General features: G+C 27.2%; 1 protein-coding gene across 2 annotated transcripts; it reads left to right on the top strand.

The window, feature by feature from the left end:
* The first annotated feature begins 5697 nt into the window (after positions 1–5697).
* Positions 5698–27003, top strand: Or49b (Odorant receptor 49b). Of its 2 annotated transcripts, XM_075310478.1 has the most exons (7): positions 5698–6186; positions 6296–6434; positions 15285–15555; positions 15822–15921; positions 15988–16089; positions 23473–23580; positions 26526–27003. In XM_075310478.1, the coding sequence occupies exons 1-7, from the start codon at positions 5893–5895 to the stop codon at positions 26625–26627; spliced, it is 1116 nt and encodes a 371-aa protein (XP_075166593.1). In that variant the 5' UTR covers positions 5698–5892; the 3' UTR covers positions 26628–27003. The 2 variants fall into 2 exon arrangements, with proteins under 2 accessions (XP_075166593.1, XP_075166594.1); XM_075310479.1 differs by lacking the exon at positions 23473–23580.
* The last annotated feature ends 889 nt before the right edge of the window (positions 27004–27892 follow it).

Here is a 27892-nt window from a genome sequence, read left to right as displayed (position 1 = left end):
AGCTTTCAATAAAACTGACTAGTTCATGTAATGCGGTCTCAGTAGACCTGCCCTTCGAGTATGCATGCTGTCGTTTCGAGAGCAAACTTGAATCGACGCTAGTTCTAAGATAAATATCTATCATCATCCTCTCCAGAGTCTTAAGTAGGAATGTGGATAAGCTGATTGGTGGGAAATCCTTCGCACTCCAGTGAGAGGCTTTTCCCGCTTTAAGTATGAAAACGACTTTTGTTTCCCTCCACTTTCCTGGAATATATGCTAAGTTGATACATCCTGTATATATCGCCGACAACCAGGGGATAGTTCTTTCAGTCAGTGCTTGTAACTCCGCCGGAGTAATTTCATCAGGTCCGGGGGATTTGAATGGTTCAAAGCTATTTAACGCCCATTTTATTCTAGATTGCGATACAATTTCCTCAATAGGAAATGACAGCTGAGCCGTTGTGGCACCGCCTGAACATGGTTCAACCGTCTGATTTCCAGGAAAATGTGTGTTCAATAGTACCTCCAGCGTCTCCTCACTGGACGTTGTCCAATTGCCCTCCGATGTTTTAATGGAAGCTGGAGCGGAGTTAGTGAATGCTGGTATCTTCCGTAGTCTGGAAGCCTCGGACGTATTCTCAATACTGCTGCAGTAATCATTCCAAGAGTTATGCTGTGCATTTCTCAGTTCTCGCTTGTATCCTCTCAGATTCTTCTTGTAAGCGTCCCAATCCTCAGGAGCTCTGGTGGATTTTGCTTTGTTAAAGATCTTCCTGCATTATTTCCTCATATTACTTAACTCCGTAGACCACCATGGTGGTCGATTTTCCCCTTGGCTTCCCTGTAGGGCATGCAGCTTTCAGTGAGATTTTGAAGGCCTTAGTAATCCGCTCCACTGTGTATTCGATATCTTGCACAGTGCTCATATATATCTCTGGTATTTCCGGTATCATCATATTGAACTATTCCCTATACCTATTCCAATCAGCTTTCCTAACATTTGGTGGAAATATGGTCTTGGTGGTATGAACATCAAATTTGAAACTGATGTAGCGATGATCTGAGAAGCTGTGTTCACTAGAAACATGCCACTCAGATATCATTTCATTCAGTTCTTGCGAGGCCAAGGTCACGTCCAAAACCTCTTGCCTGTTTTTAGTGACTAATAGTCTTGGTATTAAATGAAATAAAAAACAAAGGTATTCGCAACTCATGTAATTGGGTATATTTCGAATATGCTTTCTTGATTCTCTTAAACACGTGTCAACCAACTTTTTTCTGTCAACCGACTGATACGTTCCCCTATGCTATCAGAATACCAGGACACATATTAATAGCATACTTGACAGTCCATATCTGTTATGACAAATAATTTAAATAAACAAAATTAAATATTTATTTGAAATGCATTATTAATTTTATTATGTTTGATATGTTGTAAATTACATATACTCGTATATCTTTATACACCCAGAAAAAAGTGCCCTCGAAACTAAAGGGAACTAAATGTTCATCAATTTACTTTAGCCATTTTATTTCCATTAAGTTAAATTTCGTTGTAAAATAATAAAATTTACTTGTTGCACTAATAAAAAAAAAAATCCTAAAAGGGAAAGCAGTTAGAAATAGTTCATTAACTAGAATAACGAATGGAATTTCAAAAATACTGATTTCTTCTCGCAGTATAAGAATTAACAACTGCACAAGAAGTTTTTATTCACTGATAACAAAACATTCGTCAAAATACCCATTTTAGAAATTTAATAATATAGTGTCAAAAATTTGAAGAACATTTTGCCCAAAATCTACCAAATTTAAATGATTTTATTTTGAAGTTTTTGATCAAAATTTTACCAAAATTTTATTTCTCTAGAAAATTTTGCGAAAATTTTATTTTTTTCTAGAAAATTTTGCCACAATTTTATTTCTCTAGAAAATTTTATCATAATTTGGTTTATTTAAAAAATTTTAATAAAATTTTATTTCTCTAGAAATTTTTGTCAAAATTTTATTTCTGTAGAAAATTTTGTCAATTCTTTTTATAGAAAATATTGTGAAAATTTTATTTTTATAGAAAATTTAGTCAAAATATTATTTTTATAGAAAATTTTGTCAAAATTTAAATTCTATAGAAAATTTTGTCAAAATTTTATTTCTATAGAAAATTTTGTCAAAATTTTATTTTTATAGAAAATATTGCGAAAATTTTATTTTTATAGAAAATTTTGTAAACATATTATTTCTGTGGAAAATTGTGTCAAAATTTTATTTTTATAGAAAATTTTGTTAAAATTATATTTTTATAGAAAATTTTGTCAAAATTTATATTTATAGATAATTTTGTCACAATTTATTTTTTAAAGAAAATTTTGTCAACATTTTATTTCTGTAGAAAATTTTGTCAAAATTTTATTTTTATAGAAAATTTTGTCAAAATTTATTTTTTATAGAAAATTTTGTCAAAATTTATTTTTTATAGAAAATTTTGTCAAAATTTATTTTTTATAGAAAATTTTGTCAACATTTTATTTCTGTAGAAAATTTTGTCAAAATTTTATTTTTATAGAAAATGTTGTCAAAATTATATTTTTATAGAAAATTTTGTCAAAATCTTATTTTTATAGAAAAATTTGTCAAAATTTTATTGTTATAGCAAATTTTGTCAAAATTTTATTTTTATAAAAAATTTTGTCAAAATTTTATTTTTATAGAAAAATTGCGAAAATTTTATTTTTTTTTCTAGAAAATACGAACTTCAAGACAGGACTAATCGTACTAAAATGTTTAAGAATATAGTTTAAGTAAAATTTATTTTAAAATATATGAACTATTTAATGTAGGATATCCACTGTTGCTACTCGTGTCAAAAATTTGAAGAAAATATTACCAAAAACCTACCAAATTTAAATGATTTTGTTTTGAAGTTTTTGATCAAAATGTTACCAAAATTTTGTTTCTCTAGAAAATCTTGCGAAAATTTTATTTTTTTTCTAGAAAATTTTGTCAATATTTTATATCATTTTGTCATAATTTGATTTCTCTAAAAAATTTTGAAAAATTTTTATTATTCTAGAAATTTTTGTCAAAATTTTATTTCTGTAGAAAATATTGTCAACATTTTACTTTTATAGAAAATTTTGTCAAAATTTTAGTTTTATAGAATTTTTTTTTTAATTTTTATTTTTATAGAAAGTTTTGTCAAATTTTTATTTTTATAGAACATTTTGTCAAAATTTTATTTTTATAGAAAATATTGCGAAAATTTAAATTTTTTTCTAGAAAATTCGAACTTCAAGACAGGACTAATCGAACTAAAATGTACCCATTTTAGAAGTTTAATATAGTTCAAGTAAAATTCGCTTATTTTAGAAAAATATGAACTATTTAATGTAGGATATCCACTGTTGACACTCGTGTCAAAAATTTGAAGAAAATTTTACAAAAATCTACAAAATTTAAATGATTTTATTTTGAAGTTTTTGATTAAAATTTTATGAAAGCATTGTTCTTAAGAAAATCTTGCGAAATTTTAATTTTTTTGTTTCTAGAAAATTTTATTTCATTTTGTCATAATTTGATTTCTCTAAAAAATTTAGATAAAATTTTATCTCTTTAGAAGTTTTTGGTCAACATTTTATTTCTGTAGAAATTTTTTCAAAATTTTATTTTTATAGAAAATTTTTATTTTTATAGAAAATTTTGTCAACATTTCATTTTTATAGAAAATTTTGCCAAAATATTATTTTTCTAGAACATTTTGTCAAAATTTTATTTTTATAGAAAATATTGCGAACATTTTATTTTTTTTTTCTAGAAAATTCGAACTTTAAGACAGGACTAGTTGAACTAAAATGTACCCATTTTAGAAGTTTAAGAATGTAGTTTAAGTAAAATAAGAATATAGTTTAAGAAGATTTTACCAAAAACCTATCAAATTTAAATGATTTTATTTTGAAGTTTTTGATCAAAATTTTACCACAATTTTATTTCTACAGAAAATCTTGCGAAAATTTTATTTTTTTCTAGAAAACTTTGTCAAAATTTGATTATTCTAGAAAATTTTGTCATATTTGATTTCTTTAAAAAATTTTGATAAAATTTTATTTCTCTAGAAATTTTTGTTAAAATTTTATTTCTGTAGAACATTTAGTCAAATTTTTATTTTTATAGAATATTTTGTCAAAATTTTATTTTTATAGAAAATTTTCTCAAAATTTTATTTTTATAGAAAATTTTTTAAAATTTTTATAAAAAATTTTGTCAAAATTTTATTTTTATAAAAAATTTTGTCAAAATTTTATTGTTTTAGACATTTTTATTTCTATAAAAAATGTCAAAATTTTATTTCTATAGAAAATTTTGTCAAAGTTTTATTTCTATAGAAAATTTTGTCAAAATTTTATTTCTATAGAAAATCTTGCGAAAATGTGAACTTCACGACAGAATTAATTGAACTAAAATGTACCCATTTTTGAAGTTTATGAATATGGTTTAAGTAAAATTTATTTTAAAATATATGAATTATTTAATGTAGGATATCCACTGTTGCCACTCGTGTCAAAAATGTGAAGAACATTTTACCAAAAACCTACCAAATTTAAATGATTTTATTTTGAAGTTTTTGATCAAAATTTTACCAAAATTCTATTTCTCTAGAAAATCTTGCGAAAATTTAATTTTTTTCTAGAAAATTTTGTCAAAATTTTATTTCATTTTGTCATAATTTGAATTTTGATAAAATTTTATTTCTTTAGAAATTTTTGTCAAAATTTTATTTCTGTAGAATTTTTTTTTTTAATTTTATTTTTATAGAATGTTTTGTCTAAATTTTATTAAATTTTGTCATAATTTGATTTCTCTAAAAAATTTTGATAAAATTTTATTTCTTTAAAATTTTTTGATAAACTTTTATTTCTCTAGAAACTTTTGTCAAAATTTTTTCTTCTCTAGATAATTTTGTGAAAATTTTATTACTTTAGAAATCTTATTTCTATAGAAAATTTTGTCAAATCCTTTTTTATAAAAATTTAAGAACAAAAAATGCAAAATCTACCATAATTTCAAGAATTCCACCAATCCAACAAATAGTAAAAAATCTACCATTTTTGGTAGAATTCTACCAACTGTGGCAACCATGAGGATATCTGCAATAATTAATTTTTTTTGTTTTTGTTAAAATTTAAAATTTATATTTTTTTGACATTTAGAATTTCAAATTGAATGAAATCTAGGCCACCAATATTACTTAGAACCAAATATAATGATTAGCTAAATTAAAATATTTATTATAATGAATTTCTAATGGTCTACAATATGTTTACAAAATCAGTTGATACAACAAAAAATAAAATATTATTATTTAGTTTATGTAAATACAATGATAAATGAAATATAATCTTTGGATTACAACGATATAACTGTAACTGATAAATTTACCACAAAAACAAAAAAAAATCATGAGCCTCGTCCATCTTCTTGTTGTCATATAGTAATTCCAACTAATCATTTCTCTGGGTGCATATGTTTTAAGTTAATATTCCGATATGTTTCAAAAGCTATACCAAACTTTTTATATTTCTTTTGAACGACATAAACTCACAAGTTTTAAAATAAAATCAACATTGAAGCAATGTTAGTTACAAAACTGTCAGCTGTTTTTCGATTACATTTCTCAAGGCAATTTTAGTAATAGTATCACAGTCAGTCCTCATAAAATGCTGCTGAGTCATGTTTGAAATTCAAATAATTGGGCATTATTATTATTATTTCGAATGCAGTTTTATTGCAAGGATATAAAAGCTAGAATTTCCTAAAAAAAATGTTATACAGTTCTTGTGTAAATCCAAAACTTAAAAGCTGTCGCAGAAGTTTGTGTTGAAGGAATTTTGAATTTTTGTGTAAATTTTGAATATGCTGGAAGATATTCAATTGATTTATATGAGTGTGACAATTTTGAAATTTTGGTCTTTTCTGTATGATCGAAATTGGCGTCGTTATGCTACTCTTGTACCTTGTACATTTCTGGTTTTTACCCAATTCTATTACATGTTTATGACCAATGAAGGCATCGATGCCATAATACGTAATTCGTACATGTTGGTATTGTGGTTTAATACAATTTTGCGAGCATACATATTAATCAGAGATAATGACAAATATCAGAGATTAATCGAGGATTTAGAAAAATATTATTACGAATTACAGGTGGGTAATTTGAAGAGGTTTGTTTTTGTTAAAATTTCCCACTTTTTAGTCATAAATTGAAATTATGTTAAAATCTCTAAGCCTAATTGTTTTTATTTATATTTTTTAGAGAACCAACGATGCCTATGTGATGAATCTTTTGTCGGAAGCCAATTCCAGTGGTAAATTTATTTCGCAAGGAAATTTATTTCTGGGTTTGATTACCTGTATAGGGTTTGGCCTATATCCCCTGTTTACTGCGGAAAGAGGTATGTTAGCCTAGAGAGAAAATTTTACGACTTACATTGACAGAAAAGGTTTTTTAATATTAATGGAATTTGGAAAAATTTCATAAATACAATGAAACAATTTCATAAATACAATGAATTTTTAATTTTATTGTTGAATGTTTCATACGCCCAGCAAAAAAAGAGCTTCAAAAAAAGTTGTTTGGATCCCCAATCTGTGATCCGGAAGTAGTGCAAACTTGGATTTTACATGGGCTTGTCATAGGATAGTACTCCCTTTTTGGATCCTTTGCATTGCTTTAGAAGTTGTGCCCTGGAAGTTAATTTGAATGAAGAAATTTAGAAAGCGAAAAAAGCGAAAGCGAAAAATTTTTTTCAACCAATTTAATTTTTTTTTTTCATCCATATGTTTTATTACACTATTATTTTCCTATTATCTAATTTTTACAATTTGAAAAACTTTTTCGCTCCGACCAGGGAGTGAACCTGGGTTTACTGACACCATAACATAACGCCTTAGCACACTCAGCCACAGACGCCATTGAACATAAAGCGTCGAAAGGTCAATTCAAATGTTTGTGATATGATCGTAATACGACACCAAAGAATAACATTCTAACAGGTTCAAATCTCACCAGTGGCAATTTTTTTAACAAATATTTTTCTAAAAAAAAATATTTTTTATGTTATATATCGTTTTTATTTTTTATTTTCGGCATATATTTTCGTATAAATATATTTTTTCCATTAAAAATCAACAAAAAAATTAAAAATTCTCGTAATTTGCAAAACCTTCTAAAAAGAACTTCCATGGAAGCGAAAAAGTCAGACGGCACAGGTTCAAATCCCAGCGGGGATGAAGTTTACTTTTTTATTATTATTTTTTTTTTACTTTTTTATTAATTTTCTATTTTTTTAATTTTTTTATTAGTTTTCTATTATTTTGTAAAATGTAATTGTCAAAAATTTGCACTTAAAATAGCCTGATTGCGTTCTTTCCTATACTTGTCCACAAGGACTGCATCGGAAAAAAATCATTGGGGGATCCCAAGATGCGCTTTAGAAGAAATGTTTGTGTACTTGTCCAAAAGGACTGCATCGGAAGTGGGAAAAAATCATTGGGGGATCCCGCGATGCTCTTTAGAAGAAAATTTGTGTGCTTGTCCAAAAGGACTGCATTGGAAGTTGGAAAAACTCGATGGGGGACTTTCGTTGGTTCGTGCCAAAAAAATCTACCAAAGTTTGAAGAAACATTTACCAAAAATCTACGTTAATTTAAAAAAAAATCAAAATTTTATTTCTATAAAAAATGTGGTCAAAATTTTATCTCTATGCAAAATGTTGTCAAAATTATATTTTCATAGAAAATTTTGTCAAAATTTTATTTCTATAGAAAATTTTGTCAAAACTTTATTTCTATAGAATATCTTGTCAAAATTTTAGTTCTCCAGAAAATTTTGTCAAAATACTATTTCTATAGAATAATTTTTCAAAATTTCTATAGAAAATTTTCACAAAATTTTATTTCTTTAGAAAATTTTATTTCTATAGAAATTTTTCTATAGAAATAAAATTTTATTTCTATTGAAAATGTTCACCAAATATTATTTCTTTACAAATTTTTCACAAAACATTTATTTCTATAGAACATTTTCACAACATTTTATTTCTATAGAAAATATTCTCAAAATTTTAATTCTACAGAAAATTTTGTGCAAATTTTATTTTAATAAAAAATTTTATCAAAATTTAACAGGTTGGCTGATAAGTCCCTGTTCTAACAAAGAAAAACACATTTTTTTGTCAAAATTCCAAATTTTTCCCTGCGAGCATCCTTTTGAGGTCTGAGAAGAAGAAAAAGTCGCTGGGGGCCAGATCTAGAGAATACGGTGGGTGGGGAAGCAATTCGAAGCCCAATTCATGAATTTTTGCCATCGTTCTCAATGACTTGTGGCACGGTGCATTGTCTTGGTGGAACAACACTTTTTTCTTCTTCATATGGGCCCGTTTTGCCGCGATTTCGACCTTCAAACGCTCCAATAATGCCATATAATAGTCACTGTTGATGGTTTTTCCCTTCTCAAGATAATCTATAAAAATTATTTAATGCGGATCCCAAAAAACAGAGGCCATTACTTTGCCAGCGAACTTTTGAGTCTTTCCACGCTTCGGAGACGGTTCACCGGTCGCTGTCCACTCAGCCGACTGTCGATTGGACTCAGGTGTGTAGTGATGGAGCCATGTTTCATCCATTGTCACATATCGACGGAAAAACTCGGGTGTATTACGAGTTAACAGCTGCAAACACCGCTCAGAATCATCAACACGTTGTTTTTGGTCAAATGTGGGCTCACGCGGCACCCATTTTGCGCAGAGCTTCCGCATATCCAAATATTGATGAATGACACGTTCCTTTGATATCTTTAAGGCCTCTGCTATCTCGATCAACTTCATTTTACGGTCATTCAAAATCATTTTGTGGATTTTTTTGATGTTTTCGTCGGTAACCACCTCTTTCGGGCGTCCAGTGCGTTCACCGTCCTCCGTGCTCATTTCACCACGCTTGAATTTTGCATACCAATCAATTATTGTTGATTTCCCTGGGGCAGAGTCCGGAAATTCATTATCAAGCCAAGTTTTTGCATCCACCGTATTTTTGCCCTTCAGACAGTATTTTATCAAAACACGAAATTTCTTTTTTTTCCCTTTTTTCCATTTTTTTCACAATAACAAAAGTTTCTTCACAAAAGACGCTCTATCTCACAAACTAAAAAAATAATATGCATTTAATACTAGCGACGCCATCTATGTGTCAGACCAGGGACTTATCAGCCAACCTGTTATTTCTATAGAAAATTTTGTCAACATTTTATTTCTATAGAAAATTTTCACAAAATTTTATTTCTTTAGAAAATTTTCACATAAATTTTATTTCTATAGAAAATGTTCTCAAAATTTTATTTCTATAGAAAATTTTGTCAAAGTTTTATTTCAATAGAAATTTTTAAAATTGGTCAAAATTTTATTTTATTGGATATTTTACCAACATTCTTAAAATTTTATTTCTATAAAAATTTTCTTAAAATTTTATTTCGATAGAAAATTTTGTCGAATATTTATTTCTATACAAACTTTTTTTTTTTAAATTTTATTTCTATATAAAATTTTGTCAAAATTTAATTCTATTGAAAATTTTCCAAAAATTTTATTTCTGTAAAAAATTTTATTTCTATAGAAGATTTTGTCAAAAATTTTATTTATAGAGTATTTGGTCATCATTTTATTTTAATACAAAATTTTGTCAACATTTTATTTCTATATAAAATTTTGTCAATATTTTATTTCTATATAAAATTGTGTCAAAATTTGATTTCTATGGTTAATTTTGTCAAAATTTAATTTCTATAGAAAATTTTATATATAGAGAAATTTGTCATCATTTTATTTCTATAGAAAATGTTGTCAAAGTTTTATTTCTACAGAAAATTTTGTCAACATTTTATCACAATTTTATTTCTATTGAATATTTTGTCAAAATTTTATTTTTATGGTTCTTGGTCTAAATTGTATTTGTATTGAGTTGTATTTCTATAGAAAATTGATGTACCTCTTATTTGGAGAGGTATAGTTTCTCACTCCATTTCTACCGCAAAATTGCCACCAATCTCAGGATCTCAATCCGTTGGACTATTGCGCCTAGGCCATTCTGGAGAGTAAGGTTGGCACTAAAAAAAATGCCATGGTGCCGACTAATACGGCTGGAATGGGCCAAAATACCGCTGAGCCACTTTCGTGTAGTATGTTTTGGTTTTGTTTGAAGGCAATGACCAGCAAAAAAGAGCTTCCAAAAAAGTAGTTTGGATCTCCAATTTCTGATCCGGAAGTAGTGCAAACTTGGATAATTTCCAATGAAATGTGGAAGTTCTTCTAAAAGCACTTCCAAAAATGTCCTCCTAAAGATGTTCTTTATTTTAACTACACAGGTTACAAGTTCTTTTAATTAAAATTTTTATAACTCGCTTTTTCACCATTTTTTTGGATAATATAAACTTTTTTTGTTTCAAATGGATTAGAAACAGAGTAATACTTAATAAAATGGTAAAAATTATTTAATTTTTGTCCATAAAAATGCTAAATCCATTCCAGAAAGATTACAAATTTTTGAAAATATTTGAGGTCTAATGTTTCAGACAAACGTTAGAATGTACTATAAATCATAAAAAATTATGAAAATTATTTATTTGGCAAAATATAAAAATATTTTTTAATTCACATCCAAAACACTGAATTTAGATCACACCCTAAAAAGTGATTCAAATTCAGTGAAACGGCTGTTGAAATGGTGGACATCCGTCCTACACCCTCACAAAAAATCGCTTCTGTAACATATACTCCCAAACATATTTTGCTTCAAGCATATACATTTTTGGGTATTGCCCAAACATTTATATGTTTGATCTCTTCCAATATATAATATGTTTGAAAGCATATTGGTCTAAACAATATATGTTTGGGTAGTCTAAGTTCCAAACATTTCGTATTTTCGCATCCAAATTCAATAATGTTGTCTTCCAAAAAACAATATGTTATTATGTGAACATATAATATGCTTGGAAGCATTTTGCACCCTAAAATATTATATGCTTAAAAAAATTCTCCCAAACAATATTGTGCTCAAAATTGTATTTATTTATTTATATATTTACTAGAGGTCCCCTTCAGTTCTTGGGACTGGTCCCAAACCGGTTGATTCACCTGTCCTTTATAGCCGGTACAGGTCCTTTAACTGGTTAGTTATTCGATGCAGATCTGCATCGAATAACTTTTCACTACATGTATGCAATTCGCTGTCGAATATAGTACGTACACTGTCTTTCCCTCAGAGCGCAAGTAGTGCAGTGAAGAGAACGCTTGCTTGTCAAATACCACCAAGTACTTATCCGAAACAATATGTGTTCCGAAAAAAAGGAACAATAAAAATGTAAGTACTTGAAAAAAAGTACAACTTCACTTCACGTGGTACCACAAGTATTGCTCAGTTATGTGCGAAGCAAAACTTTCCATTGTTATTAATCATAGATATGTATGTATGTCACATATTTCATATATTTATGTATGTCACACACTTACCTTAACGTTTGCCGTTCTTTATAACAAACCAAAACATATATTATGGAGAGTAACTGTTTTCTTGTATTTCTGAAACTGCACGTGGTACATGAAGTACTATATGAAGTTTTGTTCTCGCAACATACTCGACGTGATCACTCTGAGTACACTTCAATAAGAGAGAAAGAGGAATATGTGTTTGTTGATAGTGAAGACATCAGAGTAGCAACAAGAAGTTACTCGTGGCTTTTGATGTTCATTAAAATGTGTACCAATTGTTTTGCGACTCTCTCAAATAGATGTACTCATTTAGCAAGTACACGTGTACTCTGCATTTACAAATGGAATTGTGCAGACCTCTAATATTTACAATCATAATGAATTATGAAAATAAACAGGTAATATAGGTGCTAACAACATAGGTTTTCGACCTGAATGCTCAAAATTTTGTTTCTGCCTAATTGTATATTCCCCCACATCTTTCTCACTTCCACGAGATTTTTTAGTTCTTAGCACCTTTTTCTGTAATACAAACATTGTAGAAGAAATTATTCAATTTTATGATTTATTTTATTTTAATTTTACCTTTTGCCGGACAGCGGACCACACAGTTTGTAAGGATCAAAGAAGTAGCTGATCAATTGCCCAAGGAAAAATAAAATGTTAATTAACAAGCAACAACCACCAACTTAATTCAATATCGCTCCCTGTTAAATAGCGCTTCAAGCTACTAAACACATATATGTTTATAGGCTATTTCTAAATTAATATATGTTTGCATCCAAGCATATTATATTTACAAACATTTTATGTCCCAAACATAATATGTTCTAACATATTAACATATATGTCCCAAACATGTTATGCTAGTTTATGAACATTATATGCTTGCACTCAAAAATATTGTGTTTAAAAATTTGTGTTCCAAACATATAATGTTTATAGCCAAACATATGAAAAACAGTCTTTTTCATCCGTGTATGACAAGGCCATGTTAAATTCATCGCTTCTCACTGAAAGGAAAATGTACGTCATCAGAACGAATTTTTACGTCCCGGTGACGAATTTTTCGTCAAAAATGAGCTAACGTAACATTTCATCCCGGTGATGAATTTTTCGTCATGGCGATGAATTGTAATTCATCACTGTGATGAACACTTTGACATCCCATAGATCATTATATTACGTCCAGGTGATGAAAATATTTCATCTATGCGATTATGTATTTCGTGTCTGCGATTATTCCCTTTCATCCATGCGATGATGAAATTTTTCATAAGTACAATTCTCCTTCGTCGTCGCTACAAACGCAATCGTCGCAGCGATGAATGCTTTTCCTAAATTTGACGTAATCCATTCATCAATATGATGTAATCGATTAATCCATTTGATGTAATCGATTCATTAATATGATGTAAACCACTCATAAATTTGATGTAGCATATTCATCAATATAAGTAAATTTGTGGTAAGGAGGAGAAATTTATATTAATGAATGGACGAATATAAGTCCACTAGATAATTTCCGTCCTTATCACAAATTTGACTTATATGGTGAATAGGTTACATTAAATTGATAAATGGATTATCAGAAATATTTTCTACGACACTTATGTTAATAAACAACCATATTGTTTTTTTAATTAAATTTAAATTTTATTTATTTGAAATAAGATACAACTAACGAAATAAATACGTACACAAAATGTATCATACAAATGCAAATATCTGCTTTTCTTCGAAAGCTGTTGATTTTGAAAAATTTACCATCAATATACACAAACATGCTGTTACCTTAATAGTGTTTAGATCACCAATAGCAAGGATGAAAAGTTTTTTGGTTCAGCCTATGGAGTAAAAAATTTATAAAGAAGAATTTAAAAATTGATATTGTGAATTATTGTAAAATATTTTCGATGCTAGTAGAATTTTGAACAAAATTTAACTCACCCTCTTCCTTTTGAAAATTTTGTTCATTCAATTGATCTTTCTCACAGAACGAAAATGCGGCAATTATCTGTAAATTTAGAAATACTTCCATAAACAAATAACATATAAATGTTTATAAAACAATAAATTTAAAATTACACTTGTTATCTTCGCAGGAACACTCCATTGTGTTCTTCAAAATAGTAGCGAATTAATGTTATATTTTTCTTTCTTGTAACGCAGACGCTTCTTCTTTATTAGATGAATGTTTTGTTCAAACATGCCTCTCAAAAAAAGAAGAAAAATTATACAAGGATAATGTCCCAAAACCTGTTCGACTGTCTATGTGTTTAAGCAAATGATAACATTTTAAATGCTTAAAATATTTTTCATTTTTGTTAAACAATTTATTGCATATAACACTACATGTCTTTTTACTCACTTTTTTGTTTTTCTTTTCACTATCACAACTTTATTCAATTAGCTCTTTACTTTCGGCATGCGCGACCACCTTCACACTTTGAACTGAACTCATCAACTGATAAGAAACATTTGAGAAATTCTTACCGCATAAAAAAAAACAACATTTCTACCACACAACTATATATGAATGTGTTTTTGCATTAGTATTTAAATACACATCAACGGAGTAGATGAAATGTTTCGTCTATTCGATTACTTTTTTCATCAATTTGAAGACTTTAGTTGTTCTCATACATCTTGGAAGCCGATTTAAAAACAACCATGTGAACAAATGTTTGCTCAAATTCTCGTTTGAGTTAAGTTAAATGTGGAGAGAGCAAGAAATACGCAACAAAAAAACTTTGCTCTCATTAATAAAAGCTGTGTACAGTTATTTGAAAAAAGAAACGTAGCAAGCGAATTTGGCTGTGTGTGTTTTTTAGGTAGAGAAATAAATGCACATCTACAGAACGTATGAATTTTATCATCGCATTGAACATTGCTTCGTCACATTGACGATTGATTCGACTTGTAGGTGTTTCACTAATGGATAAATGTAAATTACAATAATCCATATACTATATACCGTTTTATTTAATATTTGAGATTTTTTCGACACATATTTCAGAGAAAAGTGTGTTTCATCAATTTGAAGATTCTTTCATCGCATTGACGAAAACTAGCATCCTTGATACATCATGGAAATAAAACAGTTAAAACTTTTGTCCAACTTATATTAAAATGTGGAATTCATATAATGGGAATCGTTTATATGAAAATTAATTTAAACCAAAAAATAATTTTAATTAACTTTCCCTGAATCGGGAAGAAAATAATTTCGTCTCATTGACGAAACTAGATCGTCAATGTGACGAACTACGAAAAGAACAAAAATTAACTTTGATGATTGCTTTCGTCACGTAGACTACCGAAATACTCACATGGACGAAACTTTTCATCGCATAGACGAAATCGCATTGATGAAACTGCATCGTCAATGTGACGAACGCTTTTTCTTTCGGTGCTGCTACAATGTTACACCACTTCCGGATCCAAAAAGAAAGTAGTGAAAATACTTTTTTGGCGACACTTTTTTTGCTGGGATGGGCTTGTCATAGGACGGAAGAAAAGTTTGTGGAACAAAAATAAAAATTACAGCCTGCTCTATCGATCGACTGAAATGGAAACAAACAGCTGAATTTATAACCCAAAATCAGCTGTTTTTATGCATCTCAGTCGATCGATAGAGCTCGTTCGACATACAGAAACAGACTGTTAATTTATTCATAATCATATGTGCTCTATTTGTTTTTCTATTTCCTTTTGACTCGGCCCTGATTGTTTACCTATCGTGTGTTTGCCGTTTGGAAGTTCTACCATTTGGCAGCATGATTCCCGGGGTCGATCCATACAATTCACCTTTCTACGAATGCTGGTACATTTTTCAAATGATCATCACACCCATGGGCTGCTGTATGTATATACCCTATACCAGCTTAATTGTTTCCTTCATCATATTTGGCATTGTCATGTGTAAGGCATTACAACATCGTTTGAGAAACTTAAAACGATTTCCTGGAAATTCTCAATGGGTGCAGAAAGAAGTTATTGAGTGTATTAAATATCAAAATATGATTATCGAGTAAGTATATATGTTTTAATAAAAATATTGAAAATTTTCCGACAACTCTTAATTCTACCTAAATCAATTAAATAATTGAATGTTTTTACTCGCAAACCCAATTAAAACTTTAATTGGTTCAATTAAATTATTAATTGATTTTTTCTTCGGAATTCAATCATCTTTTTATTGGGTCAATTTCTGCTATCTCTCGTTATCTTAAATTTATTATTACAATTTCTTAGGATTTACTTTGTAAAACAAATGATTTGTAATTTTTCTTCCAGATACATTAAAACTGTTAATAATTTGACGACATTTATTTTTTTCTTGGAATTTATTGCATTTGGAATTCTACTCTGTGCCCTATTATTTCTCTTGATTTTTGTAAGTTCTTATATAGGATTTCTTGGCAAAAGATTGTAACTAAAATCTATTACGATCGCTCCACAGGTGGACTCCACTGCTCAGGCGATTATTGTATATGCCTATATAACTATGATATTTAGTCAAATATTGGCTTTATATTGGTACGCAAATGAACTCATGGAGCAGGTATGGTATTCTTTAAAAAATTCTATCTGACTATTTATTATTATTAAAAACGTGTTGATTTGGTATTATCATGGATTTAAAAACCTGCAATAATTCTCCCAAAAAATCTATGGAAAATTCAAAAATTTAATTGCTCTCAAAAAAAGTTTAGTTGGATCCAAAGATTTTAACCTTCACGCAGAGAAGGAATATGATCACCTCAAACATGATTCAAGAGCAAAATGTTATGTTTGTATGGTGACCATGTAACATGTTTGCTACTAAAATGTTATTTTCTCATCAAATATAACCTGCTTGCCGAAATCAGATACATGATTTCCGAGAGAATAACATGGTCGCGAAAACCACGTTACATGGTCACCACCAAAAAATAACATTTTGCTCTTAAAACATGTTTGAGGTGATCATATTCCTTCTCTGGGTGTTCCCTTAAGGATTTCGGTTTTGATTCCGAGCCAAAAATGCGGCTTCTTAAAAAAACGAAATTTTTTAGGAACCTATCTAGCTTTAATTCTAAGATCGATAAAATTGAAATTGGGATACAGATCTCATTTGACAAAGTTTTATTCACGTTTTGCGATATATTAATAGGGCAATTAACGTACAAAAAAATGCCAATTTAAAAATTCGAATTATACAGATACTTCAAAGTAGAAAATATTTTCTTAATTAAAAAAAAAACTTTAAACCAAAGATAAGTTAGATTCAGTGGCAGCTCGCTATTTCAGGCTCACCTTGACTATGTTATTCAGTCCATCAGATTTTACGTTACGCTCAATAACAGGGCAGCGATGATAAATGGTGTTGACGAAAAAGTACTAAACATGTATTAAAATGTACTTTTCGAAGCCAAAAGATGCTAAAACTACATAATATCAAATTTAAAGACTATTGTAAAAGTATACGTATATTTAAATCTAAACGGATTTGGAAATATCTTTTTTTAGTTTATCTAAAAAAATCTCATTTTGCAAAATTTCATTTCTATAGAAAATTTTGCAAAATTTTATTTCTATAGAAAATTTTGTAAAATTTTATTTCTATAGAAATTTTTTTTTTTTCTATAGAAAATTTTGTCAACATCTTATTTCTATAGAATATTTTGTCAAAATTTTATTTCTATAGAAAATTTTTTCAAAATTTTATTTCTATAGAATATTTTGTCAAAATTGTATTTCTATAGGAAATTTTGTCAAAATTTTATTTCTAAAGGAAATTTTGTAAAATTTTATTTATAAGAAAATTTTGTAAAAATTTTATTTCTATAGAATATTTTGTCAAAATTTAATTTCTATAGAAAATTTTTGTCAAAATTTTATTTTCATAGAAAAGTTTGTCAACATTTTATTTCTATAGGAAATTTTGTCAAAATTTTATTTCTATAAAAAAATTTCGTGAAATTTTTTTTTCTATAAAAAATTTTGTCAAGATTTTTTTTCAATAGGAAATTTTGTCAAAATTTTATTTCTATAGGAAATTTTGCAAAATTTTATTTCTATAGAAAATTTTGTAAACATTTATTTCTATAGAAATTTTTTTCAAAATTTTTTTCTATAGGAAATTTTGTCAACATTTTACTTCTATAGAATATTTTGTCAACATTTTATTTCTATAGAAAATTTTTTCAAAATTTTATTTCTATAGAATATTTTGTCAAAATTGTATTTCTATAGGAAATTTTGTCAAAATTTTATTTCTATAGGAAATTTTGTAAAATTTTATTTATAAGAAAATTTTGTCAACATTTTATTTCTATAGGAAATTTTGTCAACATTTTATTTCTATAGGAAATTTTGTCAAAATTTTATTTCTATAAAAAATTTTCGTGAAATTTTTTTTCTATAAAAAATTTTGTCAAGATTTTTTTTCAATAGGAAATTTTGTCAAAATTTTATTTCTATAGAAAATTTTGTCAAAATTTTATTTCTATAGGAAATTTTGTCAAAATTTTATTTCTATAGGAAAATTCGTCAACATTTTATTTCTATAGAATATTTTGTCAAAATTTTATTTCTATAGGGAATTTTGTCAAAATTTTATTTCTATAGGAAATTTTGTCAAAATTTTATTTCTATAGAATATTTTGTCAAAATTTTTTCCTCTAGAAAATTTTGGTCAAAATTTTATTTCTATAGAATATTTTGTCAAAATTTTATTTCTATAGAAAATTTTGTCAAATTTTTTTTCATAGAAAATTTTGTCAAAATTTTATTTCTATAGAATATTTTGTCAAAATTTTATTTCTATAGAAAATTTTTTCAAAATTTTATTTCTATAGAATATTTTGTCAAAATTGTATTTCTATAGGAAATTTTGTCAAAATTTTATTTCTAAAGGAAATTTTGTAAAATTTTATTTATAAGAAAATTTTGTAAAAATTTTATTTCTATAGAATATTTTGTCAAAATTTAATTTCTATAGAAAATTTTTGTCAAAATTTTATTTTCATAGAAAATTTTGTCAACATTTTATTTCTATAGGAAATTTTGTCAAAATTTTATTTCTATAAAAAAATTTCGTGAAATTTTTTTTTCTATAAAAAATTTTGTCAAGATTTTTTTTCAATAGGAAATTTTGTCAAAATTTTATTTCTAAGAGAATTTTGTCAAAATTTTATTTCTATAGGAAATTTTGCAAAATTTTATTTCTATAGAAAATTTTGTAAACATTTATTTCTATAGAAATTTTTTTCAAAATTTTTTTCTATAGAAAATTGTGTCAACATTTTACTTCTATAGAATATTTTGTCAACATTTTATTTCTATAGAAAATTTTTTCAAAATTTTATTTCTATAGAATATTTTGTCAAAATTGTATTTCTATAGGAAATTTTGTCAAAATTTTATTTCTATAGGAAATTTTGTAAAATTTTATTTATAAGAAAATTTTGTCAACATTTTATTTCTATAGGAAATTTTGTCAAAATTTTATTTCTATAAAAAATTTTCGTGAAATTTTTTTTTCTATAAAAAATTTTGTCAAGATTTTTTTTCAATAGGAAATTTTGTCAAAATTTTATTTCTATAGAAAATTTTGTCAAAATTTTATTTCTATAGGAAATTTTGTCAAAATTTTATTTCTATAGGAAAATTCGTCAACATTTTATTTCTATAGAATATTTTGTCAAAATTTTATTTCTATAGGGAATTTTGTCAAAATTTTATTTCTATAGGAAATTTTGTTAAAATTTTATTTCTATAGAATATTTTGTCAAAATTTTTTCCTCTAGAAAATTTTGTCAAAATTTTATTTCTATAGAATATTTTGTCAAAATTTTATTTCTATAGAAAATTTTGTCAATTTTTTTTTCATAGAAAATTTTGTCAAAATTTTATTTCTATAGAAAATTTTGTCAAAATTTTATTTCTATAGAAAATTTTGTCCAAATTTTATTTCTATAGAAAATTTTGTCAAAATTTTATTTCTATAGGAAATTTTGTCAAAATTTTATTTCTATAGAAAATTTTGTCAAAATTTTATTTCTATAGAAAATTTGGTCAAAATTTTATTTCTATAGAAAATTTTGTCAAAATTTTATTTCTATAGAAAATTTTGTCAATTTTTTTTTCATAGAAAATTTTGTCAAAATTTTATTTCTATAGAAAATTTTGTCAAAATTTCATTTCTATAGAAAATTTTGTCAAAATTTTATTTCTATAGGAAATTTTGTCAAAATTTTATTTCTATAGAAAATTTTGTCCAAATTTTATTTCTATAGAAAATTTTGTCAAAATTTTATTTCTATAGGAAATTTTGTCAAAATTTTATTTCTATAGAAAATTTTGTCAAAATTTTATTTCTATAGAAAATTTGGTCAAAATTTTATTTCTATAGAAAATTTTGTCAAAATTTTATTTCTATAGAAAATTTTGTCAACATTTTTTTCCTATAGAAAATTTTGTCAAAAATTTATTTCTATAGGAAATTTTGTCAAAATTTTATTTCTATAGGAAAATTTGTCAAAATTTTATTTCTAAGAAAATTTTGTAAAAATTTTATTTCTATAGAAAATCTTGTAAAAATTTTATTTCTATAAAAATTTTTCGTGAAATTTTTTTTTCTTTACAAAATAGAATTTTGTCAAAATTTTATTTCTATAGGAAATTTTGTCAAAATTTTATTTCTATAGAATATTTTGTCAACATTTTATTTCTAAGAGAATTTTGTCAAAATTTTATTTCTATAGGAAATTTTGTCAAAATTTTATTTCTATAGAAAATTTTCGTCAATTTTATTTCTATAGGAAATTTTGTCTAAATTTTATTTCTATAGAATATTTTGTCAAAATGTTATTTCTATAGAATATATTGTCAAAATTTTTTCCTATAGAAAATTTTGTCAAAATTTTATTTCTATAGAATATTTTGTCAAAATTTTATTTCTATAGAAAATTTAGTCAAAATTTTATTTCTATAGAAAATTTAGTCAAAATTTTATTTCTATAGGAAATTTTATCAAAATTTTATTTCTATAGAAAATTTTGTCAAAATTTTATTTCTATAGAAAATTTTGTCAAAATTTTATTTCTGTAGAAAATTTTATCAAAATTTTTTCCTATTGAAAATTTTGTCAAAATTTTATTTCTAAGAAAATTTTGTCAAAATTTTATTTCTATAGAAAATTTTGTCAAATTTTTATTTCTATAGAAAATTTTCGTCAAAATTTTTTTCTATAGAAAATTTTCGTCAAACTTTTAGTTCTATAGAAAATTTTCGTCAAAAGTTTTCTTCAATAGAAAATTTATGAAGAAGAACCTCTTTGCAAAATCCAACTGAATATGGTATAGACAAAATTCCTCTCAAAAATGTTGAGATCCTGTAATAAAAACTAATATACCCTCATTTGGGAATATGTTTATTTCTCCAATGTCCGCTTTTTACAATTTTTAGAGATGAGTTGATATCAGAGAAACGTTCACATTTAGGGCAGAATAACTCTATATAGAGCAATTGTGATGAAAAAGAACCAAATGGCTAGCGGTCGTGACACGGTGCTTTTGGCAGTCGAAATGTATCAAAAAAAGCACGAAAGTGTCAACTTTATCAGCCCTGTAACAGGGGATCTTCTTTTTATAGCCGAGTCCGAACGGCGTTTCATATTGCGGTGAAACTACCAGCTTTGAACCTATCAGAAATGTCAGCAGCATTCCTTCGGGACATTAATTTCACCGCTGAGATTTTTTTGAGTGATTGGTCGAAACTTGGACTGAAGCCATGACAATTTGTATGCAAGGCGGACGTGCTAAACATTGCACCGCGGTGTACAGTGCTTCGAACCCATACATCATATGGACACAGCTAGAAGGAGACATCGTAGGAACGCGAAGCTTTGAAAGGCCTTGTTGATGGTCAAACCTAAGACAAAAGCAAATCGGACCATTCTTTCACGTACCTCCCATACAAAGGGATCAAAAATATCTGATTGCATAAAAGGGTGAGATAAAACAAATAGAATGGTCCGATCGGACCATTCCTTCACGTACCTCCCATACAAAGGGATCAAAAATATCTGATTGCATAAAAGGGTGAGATAACACAAATAACAAAATGTCCCAAAATTTTAATTTTTTTTCTGATTTGAGTTCAAACATTACCAACAATACCTACACAAATATTTAACTTGGCTAAAACCGGGTCTATTTGGCTAGAAAAATCCCAAAAATTTTAAAAATAGCCAAAATTTTAATTTTTTCTGAGTTTAGTTCAAACACTACCACCAATACCTACACAAATATTTAACTTGGCTAAAACCGGGCCATTTTCTATCAAAAAAGATTACAATTCAAATCTTTTTTAAAAATTGTTTTAGTCAATTAAAGCAAAATTTTATTTTTGTATTCGAAGCTTGATATGACAAACAGAAACTAGAATACAAATCGAAGCAAATATTTTTTTTGTCGCTTTCGAAGCACTGTGCGATGGCTCCTGCATATAAGAAAACAAGTATATACAGCAGTAAGTTCGGCCGGGCCGAATCTTAAATACCCACCACCATGAACCAAATATTAGGGTGTCCTTTGAAATTTCAGGAGGGCTTGAGGACTTGAGGACACTTCCCGAAGATAAATTTAAAGATTTCATCCATGAGGTCTATATCAGATTCTGGATTCATAAGAACCATTTTTGTTTGAGTTTTAGAGGAATCATTAACATCTCTTGTAAGTGTGCAAGAAAATAATAAAATAACGTCTTGATTTGAAATCTTAAATCTGTAGAAGTAAAATCTGGAAATTTTACATTGAGTTTCAAGCAATTTTCATCATCAGTGCGCCTTCTACACCCTCAAGAAGTGAAGTCGGTCTATATGGAGGCATTACCAAATGGACCTATAAAAACCTAATCCGATACACGTTATTGTGAGCCTAAAATACCAGAATATTTACAATTTCAGGCAAATCAGATAAAAACTACGGTTTCTAGAAACCCAAGGAGTTAAATCGGGAGATCGTTCTTATGGGGGCTATACTGAAATATGGACCGATGTTCACCGTTTTCGGCACACCTCTTTATGACCCGAAAATACCTCTAGATTTCCAATTTCAGGCAAATAGGATAAAAACTTCGGATTCTAGAAGCCCAAGAAGTAAAATCGGGAAATCGGTGTATATGGGGGCTATACCAAAATATGGACCGATCCTCACCATTTTCGGCACATTTCTTTATGGTCCTAAAATACCTCTAGATTTCCAATTTCAGACAAATTGGATAAAAAATAAGGTTTCTATAAGCCCAAGACCCCAAATCGGGAGGTCGGTTTATATACTCACAATTTTCGGCACACGTATTTGTGGTCCGACAATACCTCTAGATTTCCAATTTCAGGTAAATTGAATAAAAACTGCGGTTTCTATAAGCCCAAGAAGTAAAATCGGGAGGTCGGTTTATATGGGGACTATATCAAAACCTGGACCGATACAGCCCATCTTCGAACTTGACCTGCCTGCAGACAAAAGACGAGTTTGCGCAAAATTTCAGCACGATTGCTTCATTATTGAAGACTGTAGCGTGATTACAACAGACAGACAGACAGACAGACAGACAGACGGACAGACGGACATCGTTATATCGTCTTAGAATTTCTCCCTGATCAAGAATATATATACTTTATATAGTCGGAAATCGATATTTCGATGCGTTACAAACGGAATGACAAACTTATTATACCCCCGTCACCATTCTATGGTGGTGGGTATAAAAATACATCTACAGTATTTCTTTTCATTATTGAGGGCATACCGCTCCATTTATCATAAAATTAAAAATCTGATAATTGATATAACAAATTTTAAACTGTCTATGAATAAAAGTCGACTTAAGTTGTTTCTTTTTAAAATAATTTTTTTTTTTATCAAAACTTACCATATTTATCATCTATCTCTTTCAGAATCTATCAATAGCAGCTGCCGCCTATGAAACAGAATGGTTTACTTTTGAGATACCAGTGCAAAAGTGTATTATGTTGTTAATATTAAGAGCACAGAAACCAGCCTCAGTAAGTTGTGGGATAGGCTACTTACCATAATCTCCTGATAACGTTTGCGCCAATGTAAAGTGTTTGTCAATGTGAAGCACTGTTTTTTGTGTGTTCCGTCATAGCATAAGTGAGAAAAAAACTAATTTCCCCGGCACATGTGTTTCATTGACAAACTTAATGCAGACATTTTACTTTTTTTTTGCGCTTATAGCACTGTGTCATGATATGTGTGTCGAACATGTCAAGTCGTTTTATGTTCAGTTCAATATAATGCCGGTCATTATTAGTTATTACACAGAAAAAAATTTAGTGTCTGAAAAACCACAAAACTTTCTATAGAAGTAAAATTTTAAGAAAATTTTCAATAGAAATAAAATATTGAGAAAATGTTATATAGACACAAAATGTTGATATCATTTTCTATAAAAATAAACTTTTGATAAAATTTTCTATAGAAATAAAATTTTGACAAATTTTTCTATAGAGATAAAATTTTGACAAAATTTTGTATAGAGATAAAATTTTGACAATATTTTCTATAGAGATAAAACTTTGACAAAATTTTCTATAGAGATAAAATTTTGACAAAATTTTCTATAGAGGCAAAATTTTGACAAAATTTTCTATAAAGGCAAAATTTTGACAAAATTATCTATAGAAATAAAATTTTGACAAATTTTCTATAGAGATATAATTTTGACAAAATTTTCTATAGAGATAAAATTTTGACAAAATTTTCTATAGAGATAAAATTTTGACAAAATTTTCTATAGAGATAAAATTTTGACAAAATTTTCTATAGAGATAAAATTTTGACAAAATTTTCTATAGAGATAAAATTTTGACAAAATTTTCTATAGAGATAAAATTTTGACAACATTTTCTATAGAGATAAAATTTTGACAAAATTTTCTATAGAGATAAAATTTTGACAAAATTTCCTATAGAGATAAAATTTTGACAAAATTTTCTATAGAAATAAAATTTTGACAAAATTTTTATTTTGTAGAAATAAAATTTTGACGAAATTTTCTGTAGAAATAAAATTTTGACAAAATTTTCTACAGAAATAAAATGTGGACACAATTTTCTATAAAAGTAAAAATTTGACAAACATTTTTATAGAAATAAAATATTGACAAAATTTTCTATAGAAATAAAATTTTGATAAAATTTTAAAATGTTGATAACATTTTCTATAAAAATAAAATTTTGACAAAATTTTCTATAGAAATAAAATTTGGACAAAATTTTCTATAGAAATAAAATTTGGACAAAATTTTCTATAGAGATAAAATTTTGACAAAATTTTCTATAGAAATAAAATTTTGGTAAAATTTTCCATAGAGTTAAAATTTTGACAAAATTTTCTAAAGAGTTAAAATTTTGACAAAATTTTCTATAGATCAAATTTTGACAATATTTACTATAGAGTTAAAATTTTGACAAAATTTTCTAAAGAGTTAGAATTTTGACAAAATTTTCTATATAGTTAAAATTTTTACAAAATTTTTTATAGAAATAAAATTTTGACAAAATTTTCTATAGAAAAAAAATGTTGACAAAATTTTCTTAAGAAATAACAATTTTGACAACATTTTCTATAGAAATAAAATTTTGACAGCATTTTCTTTTGAAATAAAATTTTGACAAAATTTTCTATAGAAAAAAAAATTTGTTTTGTTTTTTATTGTTGGTTTGTACTTCAATCATATATGTTGTTGTGATCTCAGCTTTAAAACCATTGTGTTGACTACATTACAAGAGTAGCTTAACCAACAGAGGAAAAGAATGTTTGTCAAATTTATTTGGGCAAAACCCTATAGACTGCAAGATGGTTGGATGGACGCTCGTTTCGGAATTACCACATTTCTCGCAATTTACACAATATTAAAAACAACTTTCTTTAAAATAAAGACATTTTAATTAAAAGAAGGTTTGCTTTAATTGTTTTCTTTAGATTTAGGACACGAATCTTTAAAAATTGCGTCCCATCTTCAAAAATTCCTTACAGTAATGTGGTAATTCCGAAACGTGCATCCATCCAACCATCTTGCAGTCTATAGGGTTTTGCCCAAATAAATTTGACAAACATTCTTTTCCTCTGTTGGTTAAGCTACACTTGTAGTTTAGCCAATGTATGGTTTTAAGCTGAAATCAAAAGAAAAAAAAACAACAGAAATAAAATTTTTGACAAAATTTTCTATAGAAATAAAATTTTGACAAAATTTTCTATAGAAATAAAATTTTGATAAAATTTGTTATACCCACCAAAATCTCCGAATCTAAGTCCGTTGGACTGGGGAATTTTGGAGAGTAAAGTTGGCACTAACAATTACCGAAGTGTCCATCATGTCGAATATTTCGAAATACCGCAAAATGGGTTTACTTTACATTTTTAGTACTTTTTGTCATTTTTAGTTTGACAAATATAAGCAGTATGAACTTGGTAATACTTTGTTTGCCACCATGTATGTACCAATCAGGGTACACCTAGACCTCGGTTTACGTCGTTTCGTTTTGCGTTGTTTCGAAGTTGCGTCGCTGTTGAATTAGTACTAGTTTTCACTTTGCGTCGTTAGATTTTCAAAGTTGAGTTATTATCTATCTCCAATCTTTGCATAGTTTGTCATAGAAACTTATAATTGACTTTACGTTGTTTCCGTTTGCGTCGTGTTTTTTTTTTGAACGTATCTGCGACGCAAAGCGAGGTCTAGATGTACTTTTAAATTGAATAATTTTTATTTTATTCAATAGATTTTTTCATTTCACCATTTGATTTCATTTTTCACAGTGTATATGTAATAGTTTTTTCTCTGCTGTCATTTAATTTAATGACCAATAGTGTATGCAAATCCATATATGTGTCTCATTATTAGAAAGTAATTTTAGTTCTAATTTCCTTTAAATATACTTGATAATTTTCTCTTTCTAATTAGTATCTTGACAATTTTTTCTTGCAGATTAAAGTTGGCAATATTCACCCGATAACATTGGAATTATTTCAATCATTATTGAATGCCTCATATTCATATTATACACTGCTCAAGCGGGTATATGGTTAAATGGGACATTTTCACCCTCGTCGATTGATTGATGGAAATTTGGAGGAGTCGGGGATTCAAGAGTATTGGAATTACGATTAACATAATTTGTTATTTGAAAAACAATAACAATTCTTTGAATATATATAATCAGTATAGACACTTTCGCTTAGCGTAATTATACACTTAAAAAAAATTGTTATTCATAAGAGTTGGAAAGTTTTCTAAACTAGCCGTTTTTGTTTGCTGAAGAAGAGAAAGCAGTTCGTTATTTGAATCAGCAAACATTTTTCTTTGCTGAAAAGCCAAACAACTACTGCTGAATTAGTATCATTGTTTGGTGTTGACCAACATAAATTTTAGGACACGCAATTTACACAATATTAAAAACAACTTTCTTTAAAATAAAGACATTTTAATTAAAAGAAGGTTTGCTTAAAATTTTTTTTTAATTTAGGACACGAATCTTTGAAAATGGCGTCCCATCTTTAAAATCGTATAAACCAAAAAATTCCTTATAGTAAAGAAAAGCATTTTGGATTTATAGAAATAATCTTTTGAATTAATTGAGATATTGAATCTTTGGATTAGAGATTAGAGAAATTAAAAAAAAAATATACACAAATAAAGCATAAAGATTTACTAAATTCTTACTTCTCACAAAATAATTCGTTATTTCTTTAAATTTGTAAATTTTACTACAAAGGCGCCCATCCTGAACTTCGTATGGCACTAAAGACATTCTTGCAATTTTTAACTCCAAGTTTTTCTATCAAACTACAAAATTTTCATTAAGAAACGAAAAAAAAATAATTATGTCTAATAGATTTTCTTGAATTTGTCGAAAAATATTTACTCATTTTTGTGATATCGGCAAGATGTCAGCGTTTGTAATAATGTTTAGTTAACATTTTCTAAAAATAATCTAAATTTTCTAAAATTAGCCAAAATTTTTCTTCCTGGTGTTCCACTGTTTTTCCTGGTGTTCCACTGTTTTTTAGTGTATCCTCATGAATACAGTTCAGATCTGCCTGGAAAGCCTCTAGATCAGGTAGTATACCTTGGTAATTTTTTTTGGGTGATTTATTCAACATATCTGCACGCTCACAAAAAATCGCTTCTGTAACATATACTCCCAAACATATTTTGCTTCAAGCATATACATTTTTGGGTATTGCCCAAACATTTATATGTTTGATCTCTTCCAATATATAATATGTTTGAAAGCATATTGGTCTAAACAATATATGTTTGGGTAGTCTAAGTTCCAAACATTTTGTATTTTT

Source organism: Haematobia irritans, chromosome 5 (assembly GCF_050003625.1).
Source record: "Haematobia irritans isolate KBUSLIRL chromosome 5, ASM5000362v1, whole genome shotgun sequence".
Classification (NCBI taxonomy): Eukaryota; Metazoa; Arthropoda; class Insecta; order Diptera; family Muscidae; genus Haematobia; species Haematobia irritans.
The sequence above is the reverse complement of the archived record's forward strand: the minus strand, read 5'-3'. Positions and strand labels throughout refer to the sequence as shown.

Bases quoted from the DNA above. Each gene is read 5' to 3' on its own strand.
- Or49b (XM_075310478.1), top strand. From the start codon at position 5,893: ATGCTGGAAGATATTCAATTGATTTATATGAGTGTGACAATTTTGAAA. The intron at 6,435-15,284 runs GTATGTTAGCCT...GCCGTTTGGAAG, and splicing joins CCTGTTTACTGCGGAAAGAG to TTCTACCATTTGGCAGCATG. The intron at 23,581-26,525 runs GTAAGTTGTGGG...TTTTTCTTGCAG, and splicing joins GAGCACAGAAACCAGCCTCA to ATTAAAGTTGGCAATATTCA.